This window comes from Rissa tridactyla, chromosome 1 (assembly GCF_028500815.1).
Source record: "Rissa tridactyla isolate bRisTri1 chromosome 1, bRisTri1.patW.cur.20221130, whole genome shotgun sequence".
NCBI lineage: Eukaryota > Metazoa > Chordata > Aves > Charadriiformes > Laridae > Rissa > Rissa tridactyla.
Window position 1 is genome coordinate 177,614,751 of NC_071466.1, and position 22,284 is coordinate 177,637,034.

Here is a 22,284-nt window from a genome sequence, read left to right on the forward strand (position 1 = left end):
TTATTTTTGTTTTTCTTCCAGGGTTTGAAATCTAGGAGAATGGCAGACATAGACAAGTAAGTACTGAGGCTCTGTGAACTGTGCTGTACTTCAGAAGGTTGTGGTCTCCAGGTATTTGTAATGACAGGGTCTAGGTAGTGATCTTGGCACTGTGGCAAGATGTGAGGTTTATAGCATGTGGGAGAAAAGCTTGAGTTACTTATGCCAAATGCGTTTGGATTCTTAATTGTAAGTAAATCTAAAACTGGCACAAGGCAGCAGTCAACTTACTGTGTTAATTGGAATTCTGGAGGGGAAAAAATGATAGTACTGCCCATTTACTATTGTATCGCTGTATGTAGTTTTTTCTGTACTTGGAATGCTTATATCTTGTGTCATTCAAAATACAGTTTAGGTGAACCTACTGTCAGTTCTCAAGGCCTGCACATCTTAACAAAGAGAATATGTAGAGTAGAAGGAGGCTTTGACTTGTTGATATGAACAGGAGCTGAAGGAATTCTTTTGTAAAAAGGAATCTTCAAAATTCTGGGAAGCTGCTAATTCTTTAAACTGTTCTGAGATTCTCAGATGTGAAACTTGAATCTAGGAAGACAAATTTGGCTTTATTTGGCTATTAAGTTTGTCATAGATCAAAACTGACATAACAGTTCGCTTCACCTACACAATCTCTAACTTGAGCTCTTTAAGCTCATTATAGTATTTTATAAAATTAACTTCTTGATCCTGTTATTGAATATTCCTAACAGCAAAGAACAGTCCGAACTTGATCAACAGGATATGGAAGATGTTGAAGAAGTAGAAGAAGAAGAAACTGGTGAAGATGCCAATAGCAAAGGTAATGTTGAAAAGAAGGGTTTCTTAAGCAGATGCATACGTGCTTTCTAATTAATGTGTTAAAAGGATTTTACTGCTTCAAATAATAGGAAATGGTAAAACATAACTACTGATGCACAACTGTATTTAAATTCTGAGGCGAGGACTTCTTTTTTTCCACTTGTGTGATTTTTAGTTATCTACAGTCATTCATTTTAGTCATGATTAGTGCCAGCTCAGGCAGCGTTGGATACCTGTAAGGATGTATAATTGGAAAAGAAAGGATTATTGTGGATACGTGACTAGATTCTTTCAAAACTAACAACAGTTAAAAGCTTTTAAACTGTGAAGCTTTGGGTAGAAAAAAAATCAGGTGCATATATGGGTGTCTCTTATTTTTTGATCAGCTGCTTAGTAATTTGCTGCTGAGTTGTTTGATTGTGAACAGAACAAAAATCATGCTTAGTGTTACCACACTCAAAATCATTAAATCCTTCTTTTTTCCCCTCAACAAAAACCAAACTTAACGTGTATCAGAATACTTTTGTCCATGCTGAACAGTCTTACTCATGCTTTGTAGTTGAAGACTGGGGGCGCAGATAGAATCTGAAGAGCAAGTAGCCAAAAGAGAAATAACTAATAATCTCTGCCAATAAAATGGTTTGGGCTGCTCCTGGTGCCACATCATGTTGATTGCTTGAACAGAATAATAACACTAAAGAAAAATAGGATAATTTTGCTCAAGGTGATGTTAGAGGCTTTGCTATATCTATTGAAAAAAGTGTTTTCAAAACTGGATTGCAAAATTCTGGGGAACACACAGTCAGATGAAGAACAGCATACAATAATTAAATGATAAGTAGTCAGGTGTCCCAAAGGAAATCTATAGATGAATAATGGGTACTTTTAGCTATTGTAGATGAGGATCTGACAGGAAATTATAGTATAGGAGTCTTGGAGGGAGATTGGCTGTTATAAATCAGAACAGTGTTTCAGTAGTAGGGAAATGTGACACAGTGTTAAGCAGTTCTTTTGCATCTGTAATTCTTTTTTGTCTAGTTTTCTAGCATTTTTTCATGCAGAATTTTTCTGTAGGTTTTACTGTTTTGCCTTTTTAAAATCTAGATAATTCCATTTTTAAATATGTCACAGGTCCTTCTGTGGACACTCCTAAAAGCACTCATGCTTTTAGGGAAAACCTTTGAAGAAATAATGTTCATGGATCCAAGAACTTGCGAAACAGAATATGTGGTTGGATTTCAGTTTAAGGGGATGTGGCTGTTGGCATTGGCATACAATGTGTACAATTTGATATTAAAGAATAACTGGCGACATACTCAAATGGCATAATTGGGTAGGTTTTTCAAATGGTATAGGAAAGACTAATGAATAGTAAGGTCAGAGAAAACTAGATACTTTGACAAGAGGCATAGTGTTGGCTAATGTGAGATAGTACCTTTAAGAAGTAATTGCAACTTCTACTGCTAAAATATAAACTGATTGCAATCAGTATGGAGAAACAACAATGTTGCTTGAGGCATACCTTTTCAGAATGTAATTTCAGTGCTAGGGTGTTGTCCTGGTTTCAGCTGGAATAGAGTTAATTTCCTTTCTAGTAGCTGCTATGTTTTGGATTTAGTATGAGAATAATGTTGGTAACATATATTGTTTTAGTTGTTGCTGAGTAATGTTTACATTAGTCAAGGACTTTTTCAGCTTCCTGTAGAAGCTGAGAGGGGAGCATAGACAGAACAGGCTGGCCAAAGGAATATTCCATACCATAGATGTCATGCTCAGTATATAAAAGGGGTTGGCTGGGGAGCAGGAATCTGTTATCACTGATTGGGGTGGGCTGGTCAATCAGTCCTTGGGTGGTGAGAGCAACTTGTGTTGTATCACTTTATTCTTGTATGTTATTATTGTTATTTTCCTCTTCATTTACTGTTCTATTAAACCGTTGTTATCTCAACCTGTGAGGTTTTTTTTTTCCCTTTCCCCCTCCTTTCTCCCTCTTCTCCCTACCCCACTGCAGGGAGGGGGTGGGGGTGGTGAGCAAGCAGCTGTGTGGTCCTAGTTGCTGGCTGGGGTTAAATCATGACAGACATAAAAGTGGAAGAGAATATTCACATGTGGTTACTGCAGTGAACGGCATAGAAATTGAAGCTTTGTGTACCATGAAGGATTCAAAAGCTTCACTTCAATTTGAAGGTGTCAGAAAAATCCTATATAAAGCTAGTTTCTTATAAAGAATGCAAAGTACTTGTTTGCCTCTCTGTAGATGTTGAGGGTAGGGGGAAGAAGGCAAAACAGCATGATAAAAACTGATCATAAATTCTTATTAAAAACCATGAAGTTGTGACATTAATTTCTGCAGGTTGAGGCGCAGAATTTGAGCAGAAATAAAAGGGTTGATGTTAATGTGGATAATGAGAACACTTAGGCTAGGAATTTGTGTATTTTTTAAATGTACTTCTGCCTTGTAGTTTGAAACGGGTTTCCCATTTGCACAAAGTACTTTCTAAAGCTGATGTGGATGATAGACTTCAAGGTCCTAGTACTGGTACTCTGTGTTCAATAATGTGTCAGACTGTTCTAATGAATAATTTATTCTTTTGCAGGAGAAAAAGGTAAACATAAATTTGTAAAGTGGTTTTTAAATGCAAGTCTGAAACTGTCGTGTTTCTTTCCATTTACCTAAAAGGGAATGAAAATCCCAAATCCAGTTTTTATTCCCTTTTTAAAGTAAAAGGGCAAATTCTTCTACCTTGCATTTCCTTAATGAATTCAAAATAAAAGCAGTTAAGGCAAAACTAGTGCTTTTAGGGACATCCTACAAAACCTTCCCTTTTAACAAAAACTTAGCTTGCTGAACAGTGGCCACTTTAATCCAGGTGCTGTTTCCATATTCAGAATAGGATGGATTTGATATGTGCTTCCAAAATGGAGAGGTGTTGGAAACACTTCTTTGCCTATGTTTCTTTTTACAAGTGTGTATATAGTTAACTTACTGCTCTTTTGTAGTATTTAAGTAACTTTTCAAGATTAGTCCAAAAGATGCACTTTGCACTTACATAATTGTCTTTTTAAATTTAGCTCGGCAGCTGACTGTGCAGATGATGCAAAATCCTCAGATTCTTGCAGCGCTTCAGGAGAGACTTGATGGCCTGGTAGGAACATCTACAGGATATATAGAAAGGTACAGTATTTGCTCAGTATGACCAGAGTGGTATAAATGTGTCTTTTGGTTTCTGAACAGTATTGTTTGTAGCATTAATAGTCATAAGCCACTGTGCTGCCCAGATAGCAGGAAGACTAATACAGTCTGTAGTGCATCTCAGTATTGAAGAGTTTTTATTTAGGCTTTTATGGAGAAAAGAATACTAAAATATTTACAGTGACTGACCCTGTCGCCTGCAGTTACAGTAAGGCATACTTTTAAAAGATGCTTTCCTGCTGCTTGGAATGGCTTTTGTAGCTTTGACTTAATCATGAGTTATGGTAAGTATGGACAAATACTTGAAGACCTAGTGTCTCTAATATAGTCATTTTTTGGTTTGAGTGTAATTAGGAGGTAATAAAATTAGGAATGTTGTATCAGTACTTCACGTGATCTCCTTATGTATCAAAAATTGCAACAGTCTTTTGCTAAAATTTACTTGATCTGCATTAACAGAATTTTCTGGCTCTTATTTTCTGATTGTGTACGAACATTTCACCACATCCACAAGAATTGTAACACATACAACTGTCCTGCTGTGATAAGATCCTACATTACTATTGACTTGAACTGGGGCAGCTACTGAGTAACAGGCGCTGCTGCTGCCACTCCTACTCGCACCATTTTTCCTGTTATAGATGATAGCATGGGAGAAAAGCCCATTTAACTAACCGGCTTCCCTGATAAATACTGGCTTAAGAAAGAGCATGGAGTCAAAGTGTACCCAAGTTCTTTCTCTTCGAGATACTGTACACTACAGGCTTTCTATACCAAATTTTTTTCTTCTGTTTTTCAACAGATGCTACTTAACCTCTACTAATCTTTCAGGTCCTTGATCTAAGAAGTGAACAAAAGTGGTAACATTGATTTACATGGCATTCTTCTAGTCAGCTGCTCTCTAAGATACTGTACCATTTCTTCATCAATTCCAAGTACTGTAGTGCATTCTCTATCACAAAAGCATTGTAACTTTGCCAATGTACCAAACACATACCTAACTTGCAATACAAAAATAACTGGAAAACGTGTGTAACTTGAGTCTGCACTTTCTTAACATATGCATGCTGACTTAACCATGCTTTACAGGTGCCTCTTACATGTCTTCCCAAGTATTATTTTAAGCTTATTTATCTACAGAGTCTAGACACTGAGGTGGCACGGAAGCTATAAGGAATCAGGGATCCTAAAAGCCTGTTATGAGGGCTGTCAAGGAACTAGATGCATAAGCTGGTAGGAAACTAAACAAGTTCCAGGAAAACATCTATCTGCTCAGCCTTAGAATCTGCTAATTGCTTGGCAGCTATCCAATAACTTAACTTGTCACCTGTGCCTGGCCACAATTATTTTAATGAAAATTACTTTCATAGAATAGAATTTCCTTCAGCTACTCACAGGAGGTTGTATTCTTATGTAATCATAACATTTGCTAATGGCTCATATTTAGAGCAGCAGGTTTTACTTGTCACTGTTGTTCTTGTGCGTCCAGTTCAGATTTCTTGGTCTGCTTCTCCGTTTTGGATTTAATTTGTAAGAGCTTTCTCTGTCATGAAACTACCTTTCTTTTTTTTAAAGTACAGAGTTTATAAAGGTAGTGATGTAAAAATTGTGAAATTTGAGCTAGTTGGCATGGACTGTAATGAAATGTAGCTTTGACACATGCAAAAGATTCTAGATTCTCTAATAAAGGGGTTAAAATCTTTACTTGGACATGCTGCATGTGTGGCACTACCTCTTTGAAATTTCTTGGTGCTTTATATGCTATTGCTAGGACCAGTACTTTTAGTCTTCGTATGTGTATGTGGCATTAAGTGGGTGACTGTTGTATGACTTAATTTGTGCAGTCATATTAATTTTCTTCCTTAACACTTTTTTCTTGAACTAACTGAACTTGGTACTTAAGTTGCTGTTAGTTCTGATATTGTACTTGAAGATAAAATTGCAGCAAATGATTAACTTGACTAACTTCGGGAAAAATGTCAGAGTAACAAGAATGTTATTGACCCTTTGTGAGCACACGTGACTAAATTTAAGTGTGTTTGGTAGGTTATGTAGCAGATATATTGGAATGTTAAGAGAAATCTTGATTTAATGGTCATACGCATATTATCTTAGTTACCAGAAATAGTATATTCATGTTGAGCATAAAACTGTCTGGGAGAAAGGTTCTGCATTTTAAAGTGAGCGGGGATGTTGGAACATGTGCTTGTTCTACCTGATAGAGGCAAGATAGCTTCAGTAACTAATATCAACCTTCAGTGTTTAATTAAGCTAATGTATTCTTGCTTACTCCCTTTAACCTGGAGCTGTTCCTAACAATTAAGAGCAGGTGTTTATTACTGTGTTCTAAATAATGTGGCACAACGGCTTAAATAAAATAAATATGGGAATCTAACATAGTAATCTTCTGTAGCTAAATGCTGGGGTTTGGCCCACCTCACAAGGCAATGGAGGCTGTCAGCAATCTACCCCATGAATCTCACGAGTAGCCTTGATATAGATTACTTTCTGTCCTAACAGTTAAGTCTGTGTTAGCATATTTTACTAAAGTGAAACTCATTAAAGAGTGGTAGCTGACAGGTATTTATAATGAAGATTGCATTAATAGCTTTCCTTTTACATATGTATCATACAGTGGCTCATCTAGCAAAACAGTTCTGGCTCGCTTTGGGAGTGACAGTCGATGTAGTAGAAGACAGTAGTACCAGCTGCTTTCCTCAGTGAAACAAAAACGTGAATTTTGAAGATTAACTTTGTGAAGAATAACTCGATTGTCTTGAACTTTCCTAAAACCAAGCCAATTAGTGATATGGCCTTTCTTAATTGTGCTCAGTTGTATGAATTTACTATGATACTCATTGATAGTGTAAAACTTGTTTATAGTATGAAGTTTTATTGCACAAGTTTGTCTCATGATTGACTCAGATCTGGTTCTAACTGAGTTAAGCCTCAGTTTAAGAGCCTCTGCTAATGGTTTCAATCTGCATGGTACAGTGGGCCATAGTTTTGATTTGTACAGCTTTCTAAAGCTTAAAATAGAGTGTAAAATCGGTTTTGATGCAAGTTGGTTAACTTGCAAGGGGACTGCTTAAGGGAGGGGTCAATATGTGCTTAGAATGCAGTGTTAGTAACAGTTCTGTCACTGAATTTTTCAGCTTGCCTAAAGTTGTTAAAAGACGTGTGAATGCTCTCAAGAACCTTCAAGTTCAGTGTGCACAGATAGAAGCAAAATTCTATGAGGAAGTTCATGAGCTGGAAAGAAAGTATGCTGCTCTCTATCAGCCCTTATTTGACAAGGTATTTTAATGCTAACCTGATTTGTACTTAAAAGCTTTAGCTAAAACACAAGGGAATATAAACTGAAAGTTTATGCATGTTCTGAATTATTTTGGTCTCCTATGTGCACATTCAATTCAATTGACACCATTTTACTGTCCATGTGAATATCAACTAAGATTAGGGGGGAGAAAGGTTCAGTCTGTTCCATGGTTACCAAAATCACTTCAACATACCAGGCCTCATCTTGCTAATTGAGCAGATGTCAGATGGTATGGTAACCTTTTTGGAAAAGCTAGTAACTGATAAGTTGCCTTCTAGGGCCGTAAGAAAAGGTTTTGGTAAATAGTTAATGTATTACTAGTTGCGTAACTTTAGAATTAGGAATTTATTGGTTAGGGCATTGCTGGTTGTAATGACTATGAAATGTGAAAATATTCTCAATTTGATCTTCCAGCGAAGTGAAATCATCAATGCAATTTATGAACCCACAGAGGAGGAATGTGAATGGAAAGCAGATGTTGAAGAAGGAATTTCAGTGAGTATCTTAATCAATTCTCATCAATATCTCAAGTTTTAGCATGAAACAAGATTCAATACAGTAACTAAAGTTTAAAAAAAAAAATTGTGTGCATAATGATTACTTGCTTATAATAATTCTTAATGATTGCTTAAAGCCTGCAGATGAAATTCAGTCTGTACTGGTATCAACATAAAGCTGTTAATGAACCTTGTGGGTCACTCCTTTAAAATTAAGAAAAACTAACATTTTTATTCTATCAAGGAGGAAATGAAAGAGAAAGCCAAGCTTGAAGAGGAAAAAAAAGATGAAGAAAAAGAAGACCCTAAAGGAATTCCTGAGTTTTGGCTGACAGTATTCAAGAATGTGGACTTGCTCAGTGATATGGTTCAGGTAGGTGGTGGTACAGGCTTGTTTAAAGTTGCATTAGTACTTAATCCAATTGTCTTTAAGAAAGGAGTAGAATGGTACACTACTTGCTGTGTCTGTTGGAGAGCAAAAATGGAACAAGGACTTGGATGTCATCTCTGGTACTTTATTCAACTGAGAGCACAAAGCACTCTGAAGTACTTCTTACTGCATTATTTGTTGTATTACTAAGGTAAAATAAGTTCACTTTCTGTGCTTATAGGAGTGTGTGTATGAGCTGTGTATTAGATACTGCTAAAACCCGTACTTGGTGTTTGCATGAGTTTAGGTTGTATACCTATGTGTATGCAGTGGAAACCCTGTACAGCCGTTGTTGCCATCTGCTGGTCATGTTCATGAAAATGTTTCAGTAACAAGGCCCTGTAACAAGGTTCTTGTCTATGTAAAGCTCATTCTAAATGGGGCTTTTTACCTCTGCAGGGTCTTAAAATTGAATAAACTGTTTTCTTTACAGGAACATGATGAACCTATCCTGAAACACTTAAAGGATATAAAAGTGAAGTTTTCAGAAGTTGGACAGCCTATGGTTAGTTAAACAAGATTACTTTTGTGTTATCTTAAGACTTCTATTTGTCTATTAGTAGTGTGGTTGGTGATTGTTAATTGTCTTGTGGCAATCATGAGAAATATGCAGCTGTTTCTTGTCTTCTGAAAAACAGTACAAGGACTAGTACTAGTCTTGCAGTATCATATGAATGAATTTTTGCTTACTTAACCTTCAAATTCTGATGAGTTAATAACTTGGCCTTAATATCTGATGACTAAGTTTCATCTTTAAATTTTGATACCTTTGGGTACATTTGGTATAACTATTATAATTGAATATAATTTCCTTGTCAGAAACAAGATAGCTTGCTAAGTTTTAATATTTTAAATTTAGAAGTTATCTCTGTATGTTAGCACCAAGAAAGCTGTACACTGGGACATCTTGTGTCATTACTGCAAGCAATATATTAAGTAATAAGCAGAAGATCAACATAGTGAATGAAAACATTTGAAGATTTATTGTACAACTTGGGCCTGCAAATTCCAGAATAAGTTATGTATATGCACCATTTCCATATTGGTAGAGGTGGATATGTTCTGTTGCATGTATATTTTTGGGTTTGGATTTTAGGTACTTAAAGGCATGTGTTGCTAAATTGCTAAAGTTGTCTCTTTGCAATTCCTTTTAAGAGTTACACCTTAGAATTTCATTTTGAACCAAATGACTACTTCACAAATGAAGTGTTGACAAAGACGTATAGAATGAGGTCGGAGCCAGATGATTCTGATCCCTTCTCCTTTGATGGACCGGAAATCATGGGTTGTACAGGGTAAGTGCTAATAAATAATTTTAAGGCAACGTAACAGTTTCTTCTTTAGCATTATCCAACTGTAGACTTACAGCATCTTGGAAAGATGCTGGTAGAGGTACTGCTACCTAATATCTTGTAAACAGTCTGACTTGAGTTTTTTAGTGTATTTCAGTAACTTAAATATAATATATAAAAGTATATATTTTATCACAGAATGGTTTAGGCTGGAAGGGACCTTCAAAGATCATCTAGTCCAACCCCCCTGCAATAAACAGGGGCATCTTCCACTAGATAAGGTTGGGGCTCAGAGCCCATTCCACTAGATGGGGCTCAGAGCCCCATCCAACCTGACCTTGAATGTTTCCAGGGATGGGGCATCTACAGCCTCTGTAGGCAGCCTGTTCCTGTGTCTCACCATCCCTCATCGTAAAAAATTTTTTCCTTATATCCCCTATCCTTATGCCCCCGTCTTTATTATCAGCCCACTTTAAGTATTAAAAGGCTGCAATAAAGTCTTGCCGGAGCCACCTTTTCTCCAGGCTGAACAACTCTAACTCTCTCAGCTGTCCTTCATAGGAGACGTGTTTCATCCCTCTGATCATTTTTGTGGCCCTCCTCTGGTCCTGTTCCAGCCCCCAAAGCTGGATGCAGTACTCCAAGTGTGATCTCACCAGAGTGGAGTAGAGGGGCAGAATTGCCTCCCTTGACCTGCTGGCCACATTTCTTTTGATGCAGCCTGGTATATGGCTGGTTTTCTGGGCTGCGAGCACACATTGCTGGCTCATGTCCAGATTTTCATCCCCTGGTACCCCCAAGTCCTTCTTGGGAGGGCTGCTCTCAATCCCTTCGTTTTTAGCTTGTATTGATACTGGGTGTTGCCCTGACTCATGTGCAGGACCTTGCACTTGGCCTTGTTGTTGAACCTCATGAGGTTCACATGGGCCCACTTCTTGAGTTTGTCCAGATCCCTCTGAATAGCATCCTTTGCCTCAGGTGTGTCAATCACCCCACTCAGCTGGTGTCAGCTGCAAACTTGCTGAGGGCAGGTATACTAGATCCCACTGTCTGTCATTGATGAAGATACTAAACAGTACTGGTCCCAGTACAGACCCCTGAGGAACACCACTTGTCACAGATCTCCATCTGGACATTGAGCCATTGACCACTACCCTCTGGATGCGACCATCCAACCAGTTCCTCATCCACTGAACAGTCCACCCATCAAATCCCTATCTCTTCAATTTAGAGAGGATGCCAGTGAAGACTGAGGCAAAAAAGTTGTTGAGTAACTCAGCCTTCTCATCTGTTGTTACGAGTTGTGTTCACTGTGGGGTATACTTTTTTGACCTGTCTTTTCTGATTGACATGCCTATAGAAGCCTTTCTTATTATTCTTTGTGTCCCTTGCCAAGTTCAGCTCCAGCTGTGTCTCAGCCTTCCTGACCCCATCCCTATACAAATGGGCAATGCCTCTATAATCTTCCCAGGATACCTGTCCCTGCTTCCACTGCCTGTGCATTTCCTTCTTGCCCTTTAGTTTGTCCAGCAGGTCTTTTGCCTTCCTTTCCTGACTTTTACACATGGTGATTGAGAGCTCCTGCCCTCTATGGAAAATGTCCTTAAAAGTATATATAGTATATCTACAGTATATGCACATAAATAAAAAAACCCCTCATCATTATTTATCTAAAACTACTGTTCTGCGATCACTAAAGCTGAATTGGAAGATGTATGGTGTTATCTTTTTGTATGCCTTGAGAGCTTTTTTCAAAACTTGTTTAATCACTTATTTTAATCCTTTTGTATTTGTGACATGCAGCATTTTGGGAAGTCTGATACAGTTTTACTTTCTATATTTTGGTTGTCCAGTTTGTTTTATAACTATTGAATGTTTGCCTCAGTGTCTTCAGTTGATCTATTTGACAAATGGAGAACAGTCATCTGCTATTAACTCTAGGTTCCTCATGATTTTAAAGATCTGTCACACTACTTTCTCTGATGTCTTTTGTTTTAAATTAGTTGTTATTCTTCAGACTAAATAATCTCTTTATTCTGTACACGTCCCTCTTCTTGTGAACAGAAGGACGAAAGAAACCTGAGTTGTACATAATTAGCCCTACGAGTACATCAGGGTTCTGTGCATCATGACCTGTTCAGTTGCTTTCGTGTTAATGTCTCTAATGTTCTGACTGCTCTTCTGAGTGATGATAACTAATTTAGAGCCTATCACTGCATAACCAGGGTTGGGTTTACCCATAGATTACTGTGCAGTTATGATACTGACTTTCAATTACCTTTATTTTCCAGTCACTTAATGTAACGTATTTCTGTGAATGTCCTGTAAGATTTAGTCTTAAGTGCTTGAGTAGCTTTGATCAAACTGTTTTGTCTTCTGTAGTTTAGACTGGTTTTGAAAAGCGTAAATCCTGGCAGAGGTTGCTATAAGATGATTCTCTGCTTCTGTGAAAATGATTGTTTTGTCTTTTAACTTATCCTGAAACAACTCATCTCCTTTCTTTGAGTCTTTAAAGGAATCTAATCAGAAACTTCTGTGCATGTGGATGGTCTTACTGGTGTGCTGCCTTCATTTACATGCTCCCAGAATTCTGTGTGAGTGTCAGACAAGCCTGTGATTATGATTTAGCAGGATAGGGTTAAAAAACCCCCAACCCCAAACTGCAACAAACTCACAAACATCCAAAAACCAACCACAAACTACATGCCTGCCTGATGCATTATTTTAAGGGATTATTGATTACAATGATAGGTGTGGTAAACCTTGGCATATACTAGTGTGACCAAATATGACATTACTTTATAATGGATAGAGACCATTCTTTTGATAGGAAACTAGGTAGAACTTGGTAGCAGATGAAAATTAGTATTTCAGAGACTGAGTGGGGAAGGAGAAACTTCTGGACGAAAAAACTTCAATCCTAAAACGAACCTGTTACTTTTGATCTCAAAAGTTTAAACTAATGAAAAAAATAGCAGTGAATAAATACTACCTTAATATTTTATATTCACTGTATCCCTTGCATTTGTGATAGTAGGTACCTGTAACAAGGGGAATGGTATTAAGCTGCAGCTGGTTTGTTTTTTGTTTTTTTTTCTTTCCTCTCCAGTTGCCAAATAGACTGGAAAAAAGGAAAGAATGTTACTTTGAAAACCATTAAGAAGAAGCAGAAACATAAGGGTCGTGGAACAGTTAGAACAGTGACAAAAACTATTTCCAATGACTCTTTCTTCAACTTTTTTAGTCCTCCTGAAGGTAAACTTAACATTAGTTTGTCTGCATTAATTTTAAATGTGGTATGTACCTCACTCACTTGTTTCTTCTTTTTTCTACAGTTCCTGAAAGTGGAGACCTGGTAAGTTGGCTTATTTAAAATAAGGGGATGGAGGGGAAACACCAGTAGAAGAGTTCATGCTGTTATACACAAACTGTTGGAATTGGGAGTTTGTTAAACAGCTTCAGCTTTAACTGTTTCTGTATTTAACTGAGAATACTTGTGATGAATAGTATGTGTTTGCATTTTCTTTATTAGAAGGAGTATTTTTGAGTTGGATGGTAGAATCCAAGGAAGAAATCAAAGTAGCTTGTAAAATTTTTAATTACATAAGCTCACCTGGCTAGTGTTTACTTCTTAAAGGTGTTGTGCCTATGAACTGAGAGTCTATGGGAAGTATTAAACAGTTTTTCTACTTAAAACAAAAGCAAGTTGGAGGTAGGGAAGAATAAAACTTAAACTCCAGTATTTTGTGTAATTAAGCTTACTGAAGAAGTAGCCCCCCACTGCATAATGCAGGTAGGCTGTTTCAAGTGTAAAACTTGACTCCATAGTTCCAATTCTAAAAACCAAGTCCTGAACCAAAAAAAGTCAGTACGTGGGATTTGTATAAATCTGACCACATCAAAAACTATGCAACTTGTGGTTTTGTGTAAGAGGTAGTTATCAGCTTTTGGTTTAGGCAATGATGTTGTTTTATGCAGGATGATGATGCTGAGGCAATCCTTGCTGCAGACTTCGAAATAGGTCATTTCTTGCGTGAACGTATAGTCCCCCGATCAGTATTGTACTTCACAGGAGAAGCTATTGAAGATGATGATGACGATGTAAGTATAATGTTCTTTCAAAATGCTAAAATCTTTGAAATAATGTTGCTTAAAGTCTTTGGGTAATTTCTGACTTTTATAATGTTGGTATCCTTAGAATGGGATGTAGCAACGTTAGTTTCAACTGAGCATCCTGAGTGTTCAGTAAAGAGCAGCACAAAGGTAATACATCTTTGAAGTAGTGACTTCAGAGTTTTGTGGCAAAAGTAATGGTAAAAGCTGAACATTTAGAGAATGTCTAAGTTGAATTTTGTGTATAAGGCATTCCTGGGGTGGCATGCTATAATATGCTGCCAGAGAACAAATTAGTCTGTCTAGCTCTTCAGACTCTTCTTTGTGCTTACAGTGATACTGGGGTGCCAAGTTCCTTGAGATTTGAGCTCAATCAAGAGGGCACTCTTCTTAAAAAATGATAGATAAGCGCATTCAAAATACTCAAAGCAAGCTCTGCAAAAAGCTTGAATTAAGTGCTTTAAAGGAGCTAAGCTTGAAAAACAAACTACAACACCCCGGAACTTTTTATGGATAAAACACTATCTCTCCCCTGCCTCTGCACAAACAAGGACAGTTTCACGGTTTGATTTGACTAAGATAAGTCCTGCCTTAAAATTAATTTTTTAGAATGTAAAATGGTAGCCCTTGGTCCAAAGCCTTGGCTCAGGGAAGTGGAAGAGTGAAGTGACTGGCTGTACAGATTGCCTTAGGCTTTGAGACATCCTGCTGGCCAGAAATGTTATCACACCCTTAATAAGCTCTTCCAGTGTTGCACATAAGGAACTTAAGGTAGACAGTTTTCTGTGCCAGAGCGTAGCTTAAGACATTGAACTTCATGCTGATGCATAAAGCATTTTTAAATGTCAGGTATAGGAAGCTCTCTTAGAGCACAATCCAGTGTGGTCTCTAGCATCTACTTGAGTTGTACTCAAGCCATTTATGACTGCTTTTCTGACACTATCGAAACCATTTATTTTCTTTCCTAGTATGATGAAGAAGGTGAAGAGGCAGATGATGAGGTAAGTTGACAGATGGCTTTGATTTAAGTGATTTCTCTTTTGTAGTTTGTTACTTGGAATCAGAGTTCCTTTAGTTTTTGAATACTCTGGACACTAAGTTTAAGTATTATTTATGAATAGAAGATTCAACATGTTTTGTGGATCTAGGGTGAATATTTAAAAAAAAACCCAAAAAACAAAACAAAGACAACCCTAATGTGTTGTACAAATTAAGCTGCAACTGATGTCAAAAGATGGTATGCTTTGTGGAAGGTAAACTAATACAATATGCATAACTTAAAGTGGTATTTATGAGTAGAATTTAATCTTAATTTTGAAAATGGCTCAGGAAGCCGAATGTGGATAAGCTTAGAGAAAATATAAACAAGTGTTTTCTTTCAGGAGGGGGAAGAAGAAGCAGATGAAGAAAATGATCCCGAGTATGACCCAAAAGTAAGTGTCGTGGTTTGGGATGTTTGGAGTTTGCCTATGCGTATACACACACTTCAAATTTTATGAAGGTTAAATCTTGATTTTTAGTTTAAGTATTTGATCAGTCGTTCGTATGGCTGAGGTTGTTTCAGTTCCAGTTCTGACAGACTGATATTGGTAGAGCAACTATTTTAGAGTTCTTTCTCCAAAAATCATTTTGTAAAAGTGACTTTTGGCTTCGAGCACTGGAATTAGTCAGGCTTGGGTTTCTATAAACTTGCGCTGCTAATGATGAAAATGTTCTATAACGGTTGTAAGGACATGACGAAAACTCCATAATCCAGGTTCAGTTTTTGGGAACTTGTTGCAAGCTGAGTACAACTTGTAACACAGCGGGGTATAAAACTGAGGCATTTTCAGGGTAGATAATAGCAACTCTTTTATTGCTTGAGGTAGTGGAAGTCAAGGTTCAGGAATGCATCTACAGCCAAGTACTAAAATGTGAACAACCAAGAGCAACTGGCAGCTTTCTTATTCCATGGGAAGGGCAAATGACTAGCCAGACTCAGTTTGCTGGAAAAATTATTCTCAGTCACTCAATTTGTAGCTTTTTCCTGGGTGAGGGAAAGGCACAGTTGGCCACATGAAAGTATCTGATGGTGGTAGGTGAAAGTTGCAGTCATGAAAATGAAGCCTGTATGAGCTGAAAATGTCTGCTGCAAAATGTGTTTGCAATCTCAAATGAGGAGGCAGTGTATTTTGCAGTAGGAATGGCTTGAGCTACAATTGGAGTACCATTGAAAGAATTACATGAAGAATTACATCGTACCTAGAAAGGTGTAGGGTATAGAACTGCTAATCAAAATGTACAACCTGTTGGTGATGTTTCATCTGCTATAGTGTATTCAAATTGCTTCCTATTCAAGAAAGCTTTGGCATCAAAAATGAAACAGCTGCAAGATGGACTTATTTCCACCACTTCAGATTGCTCTTCTAGGCTGAACAGAACTGAGAAAGGACAAGACTGTATACTCAGTTTCAGAACTGCCAAAGGGCTAGAGACACTAGTGGTACTGTAGTCTGACACAAGAGTAAATAGTTGTAAGCTGATCACAGGCTTAAAGCCAGATGAGTTTCTTAAAGCACTGTGGTCCTAGAACAGCTATCCAGACCAAGGTAATGGAGTAAAACTTGCAACTGAATTCTGGCCCCCAAAAGCCTTTTCCTTAAATTCCTATGTTACTATGAGATATTATTGGTTGTCTGCTTCAATATAAGAGAATAAATTGGAATTCATTGCAAAAGATGTTTCTAGAGTGTTAAGAACACACCATGATTTGGTGTTTCATTGCACTGCTCTGCAGTGGCATCTGGAGCAAGGATGTGCCCTTGTTACTGACCACAGAAAGTTTCTTTTGCCTCAAACTGTGTAAAAGGCCCAGATGGTGCTTCTGAGCCAGATTGGATGGTGCTTCTGAGCCAGATTGTTTGTTGCTATGCGTGACACTCCTCCTTTTTCCAGTTTTGGTGTCTTTCAGAGTATCCCACCATGCTAGTTCTGTACAGATTTTTGTTCTGGATCATATCCCTAACAAAGCCAATGCAATTGCATTGTGGATGTTGCCACATCCAAAGACAGTGGTGGTACTAATACTAGGCAATTAGTTTAAGGGAAAAGATGAAAGAAGAATCTGAATACTGGAACTTGAGAGACTATGCTTAGCAATAGTAGTAGCTCTTCTAAAACACAGATATCTCTAAACTGATATTTCCTTTTTTCTCAACAGAAGGATCAAAACCCGGCAGAATGCAAGCAGCAGTGAAGCAGTGTGTATGTGGCCTTGAGGATTACCTGCACTGTAATAGCCTAAACACAACTATTAGTTACTTACAGCCTTATGTTTTGTATCTTGGTAGAATTAAGTAACCAATTTGTTAAAAAAAAAAAAAGAGATCAAACACATAAGAACCAGTTTAAAATGTAGGTTCAATCTACCTAGCATTTTAACAGTATAATTTTCTGCCAATATGTAGAATGCAGTAAATCCCCTAAAGCATGAATGTTAATTCATTGCTACATAGTTTGGTTCTTGTGAAGTCTTTGTCATGTAGCTATTAGACTGCAGCTGTGAAGATTATCAGAACTGTTAACTGAGACCAATATTTGTTTAGAGAAAACTCTCTCCTGAAGAACCAACCAAAGTATTTTTCAGCCCAGTAGTCTGAACGGGTTTAAGTCTGCTTGCACTAGCTGTGCCTTCATTACTTTGTTATAGAAATGGCAGTGACTTGTACTAACTAGGAGATGATGATGATGATGCGTTTTGAATTTGACTACTTGAGAAGACTAGTATAACTTGTTTAATTTCCAACGAGACCACATTAAACATTCATAACTGTCAGCTTGTTTATGCTATGGGTTTTGTATTTTATGTGACATAGTGATCTACAAAAGAAACCTAGTCATCATATTAAGGTTATTGTTTACCACTGGGGTGTGAATAAAACCTAGTATTTTCAGAAGCTAGTCTTGTTTTATTATGATGTGTGTATCTGCATGTGTAAACTGGTAAGGCATATTTTTCATGCTGCAGCTCACTTTTTACTAGAAACAAAAGTTGAGAGCTACTGAAAAGTAAATTACATAACATTTTAAAAACAAACACAGTAGTTTGGAAAGTTTGATCCATACTTTCCGCTTGCAGTGTGATACTTGTGAATCTGAGCTAGGTGTTTCAGTGACTGGTCAACACTGCCATTTTGGAGAAGGCAAGTTTTTAGAAGTGGGGCTAGATCAGATAAAGGACTTCGGTATTGCTGTAGCCATCTCTAAGGCATTGGTTACTGGTATGAAATCTGGTGCCAAGAAAGGTGCTTTGGATTTCCAGTCTGTTGTTAGGTTGTCCTGGACAAAATCTGCCCTGCAGCCTAAGGGAGTGCTAGAACACTTAGCTGTTTTCGAGTTTGTACTCACTGAAGTATCTACAGAGAAGGAAACAAATCCCAAGTAATTCCTCCCTCTTCACCTAATATTCTGTTCACTGCGCTTCTGTTTGCACTTCTGGTTCATACTTTGTCCATGTTAGATGTTCATTGTCAGTCAATACATGTGGGATAGAAGCTCTTTCTCATACTAACCTTGCCTCTAGCCTAGCAGTGGAGGTGTTCTTGAGATGTGGATTTGAATGCTTGAAGAGACTGTGAACTGATGTCTTACATTTGAATTAATTTCTGAGAGTACAGTCAGTTAGAAGAGACTTACCTGAAAACTCAAATTACTGGAAAGAAAATTGGTTTTGTTCTACCTCAAACCAGGACATCCAGTCAGTAAGATGCTACTGTAATCTCTGCAGTCTTGTGCTTCATGTAACTATAGAAGTTCTGATCTAAGCAAGTAACGAGACAACTTTTTTGAGGGAGGGGAAGGTCCTCATAGGGTTGGAAAGAAGTGTCCAGCCTAGCCATGCACTAGTTACTCTTTTCCTATTTCTGCACTAGTTTTTTTTTTCTTGCCACTGATATACTGTTAGCCATAAAGGGTTAAAAGTTTGAAAAGAGCAGGGCAAGCAGGGGACAACAGCCATGTGAGGATGGGGCTGATGGAAGAGTTCCTCTAGCATGTCTTTTGCCTGGAGGGTAAGTAATACAGAATGAAGCTTATCCCAAGTTCCCTTCTGAATCTTCAGCTGCCCCCCCACCCCCTCCAAGAGGATGAAGATCTAGTGTGCTCTGACTAAACTGCTTTTAGTTTGGTTTTTTTATTCCTTGAAGGCTTAAAGGCTTACTGTTTCAGAATCCCTGTTAGGCTTTCATCTTTCTTCTCTTCAGATATTTATGGATTTGGGAGAAGGAATTCTGGTTATCTATAGCTGTATATAAAACAGTACTGTTGAAGCTGTGTTCTTAGAGGTGTTTTTTAGGTAATGCATAGAAAAATACGGTAATGAAAGGTTAACATCACACTCACTGTTAGCTGTGTGCTTAAGTAGATGTGGTTGTGTTCTTGTGATATAAATTCTGACAGAATATGCTTATCATTTGAGGCACTGACCCTGCTAGGTGTTTGGTTTTAGCTCGGTGTCTGCTCTGAATGTCTGCTAGGGTTAAGTTTAAACTTCAGGGCATGTGGAGACCAAACTGATGGTATGTTCTGAGCTTGAGCAGTCATTAATACAGGGCTTTGGGGCATACTTTTGGACATGAGAAGTCTCTGAAGTCCTTACTTAGATCTAGCCCATTTTTACTAACAGCATCTGGCATCTGCATCTTAAAAAGAGAAAGCACTGAATTTCAGAAGTCACTGTTCTCAAGAAATTTGGCTTGTGTTTTGATTGCTTTCTCATTAATATCTTCATATATCATACAATGGGATACAATATTTGAAAAGGGGAGTTGGTAGATGTCAAAGCTAACCTGCAGCCTGCAAGATCCACAGCCATGAATCCATCTCTGTCGGCGGATTTTGGTAAGCTTCTCTCTAGATTGACTTGCTAGTTCTAAATCGACAGTTCTTGTGGCTTCCAGACTGCAGCAAAAGGAAGGATATAATCATACAAATTGAGGTGCCAGTTCTTATGGCATCAGTTAAATAAAAACTGTTTTGGTGCTTAACATAGTTTTGTCATCAATGACACTCTTGTTTAGCAATTCTGAAAGGCAGTATGTAGCAGGAACGTTAAACTTTCAACATTGATGGAGTATTGTGACTCATTCTTTTCACTTCTCATGGATTTATACCAGCTGTAGAGATAACTGTTCATTTAGTATTTGAGGAAAAGAGTTTCCTTGTTGTTACCAAGTTCAGGCTAGGAAAATGTGTTACTGAAGTAAGATTTCTTGGTCAGTTGTTGCAGTACTGCACCAAAATTTAAATCTGTATAAGTGATGTCTTCTGTCCAGTTTTCATTGCTGTATTGGAGAGACATATCTTAGGGAAAAATGGGGGTTGGTGAGGAAAGAGGTAGGAGAATTAACTGAGACTTTGGATGAGAGGGAAGGGCGCTCAGAGCTTATGCTTGATGGAGAGGGATGCTTCTTCGTAATTTTACACTTTCAGCAAATGCTGATTTGATTAAATTAGCACTGAGAGTTTTCCTGTCTGGCATAACTTTGTTAATGGTAAAAAAAAAAAAATATTAAAATAATACAGTATCCTGAAATTAGCAGACCAGATTTAAAGTAAGCTTTACTAAGTTTTACTTTCTGGAGAAGCGCGATGTCAGGTGCAGTTAGAAATGTTACCTTAGGTTATTTCAACACTAGGTACAGCAACTCTTCTTACCAATGGCTCCTACAGCTAACTACCTTCATAAGCTCGGATTCTTAGTTGGATTCTTGGAACTGATATTTCCCAGGCTATATAGCAGATATTCTAATTTTGACGTGTTTTTACTTATTAAATGAAAAAAAAAAAACACAACAAACAAACCAGCAGAATATAAAAAAACCTGCAGGAATCAAATGTGTTCATCTTTGCCTTCAAGCTGGTATGTAAACTTTCCCTGTGTTTTAAGGCCCATTGTTGTAGACCTGATTTGGAAATTGATAGGGAACTTATATACAAATGGATGATTAGAATCTCTGCCAGAGATTCCCTATGTCCAAAGGTATCTGTGCAGAAGGAGTTTTTCAGATGCCTTGTGTTGGGCAGGAGGATTGTGCTGTGGCATTCTCAGTGGCTTAAGGAAAAAAAAATGCTACACTTCAGTACAAAGGGGACAGTCTGATAACAAAGGCTTTTCTGTATGTAGCAGCCTTGATGGCCTGCTAGGTTGGGGCTAGAGCCGCACAGACATTGGAGTAGGCAGACTTGTCTCTACAGCACTTTCTCCTTCATTCTGTGCAGATGTAGCCTCCTCCAATCCAAGACTTTCTTGTACAGGTCAGAGAAGTTGTTGCTACCACAACTTCAGTTTCATTTCTTATAACCGCTTAGTTCTGTTTGAGGTGCGCTGTTTCCCTGCAAGTTTTCAAGAGGGTGTTGAAGTATTGACTTTTAATTGCTAATGTTTACCTAAAGAGAACGTAAATCCATCTACTGGAAATAGTAAGTCTTACTTCTGTACGCTATCGAGAGGAGTTTGAAGTTTGTCCACGTGGCATGTTGGACAAGGTTTGTCTCATCACTCTAAATCTTCCTGTTAGACTTCTGCTCAGACCTAGAGGTCTTCCACATGTGGCCTGTGTCTCAGCTTTTGTAGGAAAACTGGAGCAAGTAAAGCAGATAAGACGGAGCACACTAAGCTAAAGATTAAGGGTCAGTACTGGGACCAGTGGTGTTCAACATCTTTGTCGGTGACATGGACAGTGGGATTTAGTGCACCCTCAGCAAGTTTCCTGACGACACCAAGCTGTGTGGTACAGTTGATGTGCTGGAGGGAAGGGATGCCATGCAGGGGGACCTAGACAGCCTTGAGAGGTGGGCCCATGCCAACCTCATAAAGTTCAACAAGGCCAAGTGCAAGATCCTGCACCTGGGTCACAGCAATCCCAAGCACAAACACAGGCTGGGTGGAGAATGGATTTGAGAGCAGCCCTGAGGAGGACTTGGGGGTGTTGGTTGATGAAAAGCTGGATGTGAGCTGGCAATGCACACTTGCAGCCCAGAAAGCCAATTGCATCCTGGGGCGCATCAAAAGAAGCATGGCCAGCAGGTCGAGGGAATGATTCTACCCCTCTATTCTGCTCTGGTGAGACCCCACCTGGAGTACTGCGTGCAGCTCTGGAACCCTCAGCACAAGAAGGACATGGACCTGTGGGAACAAGTCCAGAGGAGGGTGATGATCGGAGGGCTGGAGCACCTCTCCTATGAGGACAGGCTGAGAGAGTTGGGGTTGTTCAGCCTGGAGAAGAGAAGGCTCCGGGGAGACCTTATAGCGGCCTTCCAGTACCTGAAGGGGGCCTACAGGAAAGCTGGGGAGGGACTCTTCATCATGGAGTGTAGCAACAGGATGAGGGGTGTTGGCTTCAAAATGGAAGAGGCTAGGTTTAGATTAGATATTGGTGAAAAAGATTTCACTATGAGGGTGCTAAGACACAGGAACAGGTTGCCCAGGGAAGTTGTGGATGCCCCATCCCTGGAAGTGTTCAAGGCCAGGCTGGATGGGGCTTTGAGCAGCCTGGTCTAGTGGGAGGTGTCCCTGCCCATGGCAGGGGGGTTGAAACTGGATGATCTTTAAGGTCCCTTCCAACCTA

The 22,284-nt window shown here is 38.5% G+C and overlaps 1 protein-coding gene across 4 annotated transcripts in view; it reads left to right on the top strand.

Moving 5' to 3' along the window:
* NAP1L1 (nucleosome assembly protein 1 like 1) overlaps positions 1–17,613 on the top strand; it is a 32,025-nt gene extending 14,412 nt beyond the window's left edge. For 2 of the 4 annotated variants that reach the window (XM_054214786.1, XM_054214778.1), the window contains exons 2-15: positions 22–56; positions 747–835; positions 3,907–4,009; positions 7,183–7,324; positions 7,761–7,841; positions 8,088–8,216; positions 8,707–8,778; positions 9,429–9,568; positions 12,675–12,820; positions 12,901–12,920; positions 13,544–13,666; positions 14,647–14,679; positions 15,061–15,115; positions 16,881–17,613. In XM_054214786.1, the coding sequence (XP_054070761.1) occupies positions 40–56; positions 747–835; positions 3,907–4,009; positions 7,183–7,324; positions 7,761–7,841; positions 8,088–8,216; positions 8,707–8,778; positions 9,429–9,568; positions 12,675–12,820; positions 12,901–12,920; positions 13,544–13,666; positions 14,647–14,679; positions 15,061–15,115; positions 16,881–17,017 (1,287 nt within the window). In that variant the 5' untranslated portion in view covers positions 22–39 and the 3' untranslated portion in view covers positions 17,018–17,613. Of the gene's footprint in view, positions 1–21; positions 57–746; positions 836–3,906; positions 4,010–7,182; positions 7,325–7,760; positions 7,842–8,087; positions 8,217–8,706; positions 8,779–9,428; positions 9,569–12,674; positions 12,821–12,900; positions 12,921–13,543; positions 13,667–14,646; positions 14,680–15,060; positions 15,116–16,877 lie in introns of those variants that run through there. The other 2 variants (XM_054214793.1, XM_054214769.1) reach the window with 2 other exon arrangements.
* The last annotated feature ends 4,671 nt before the right edge of the window (positions 17,614–22,284 follow it).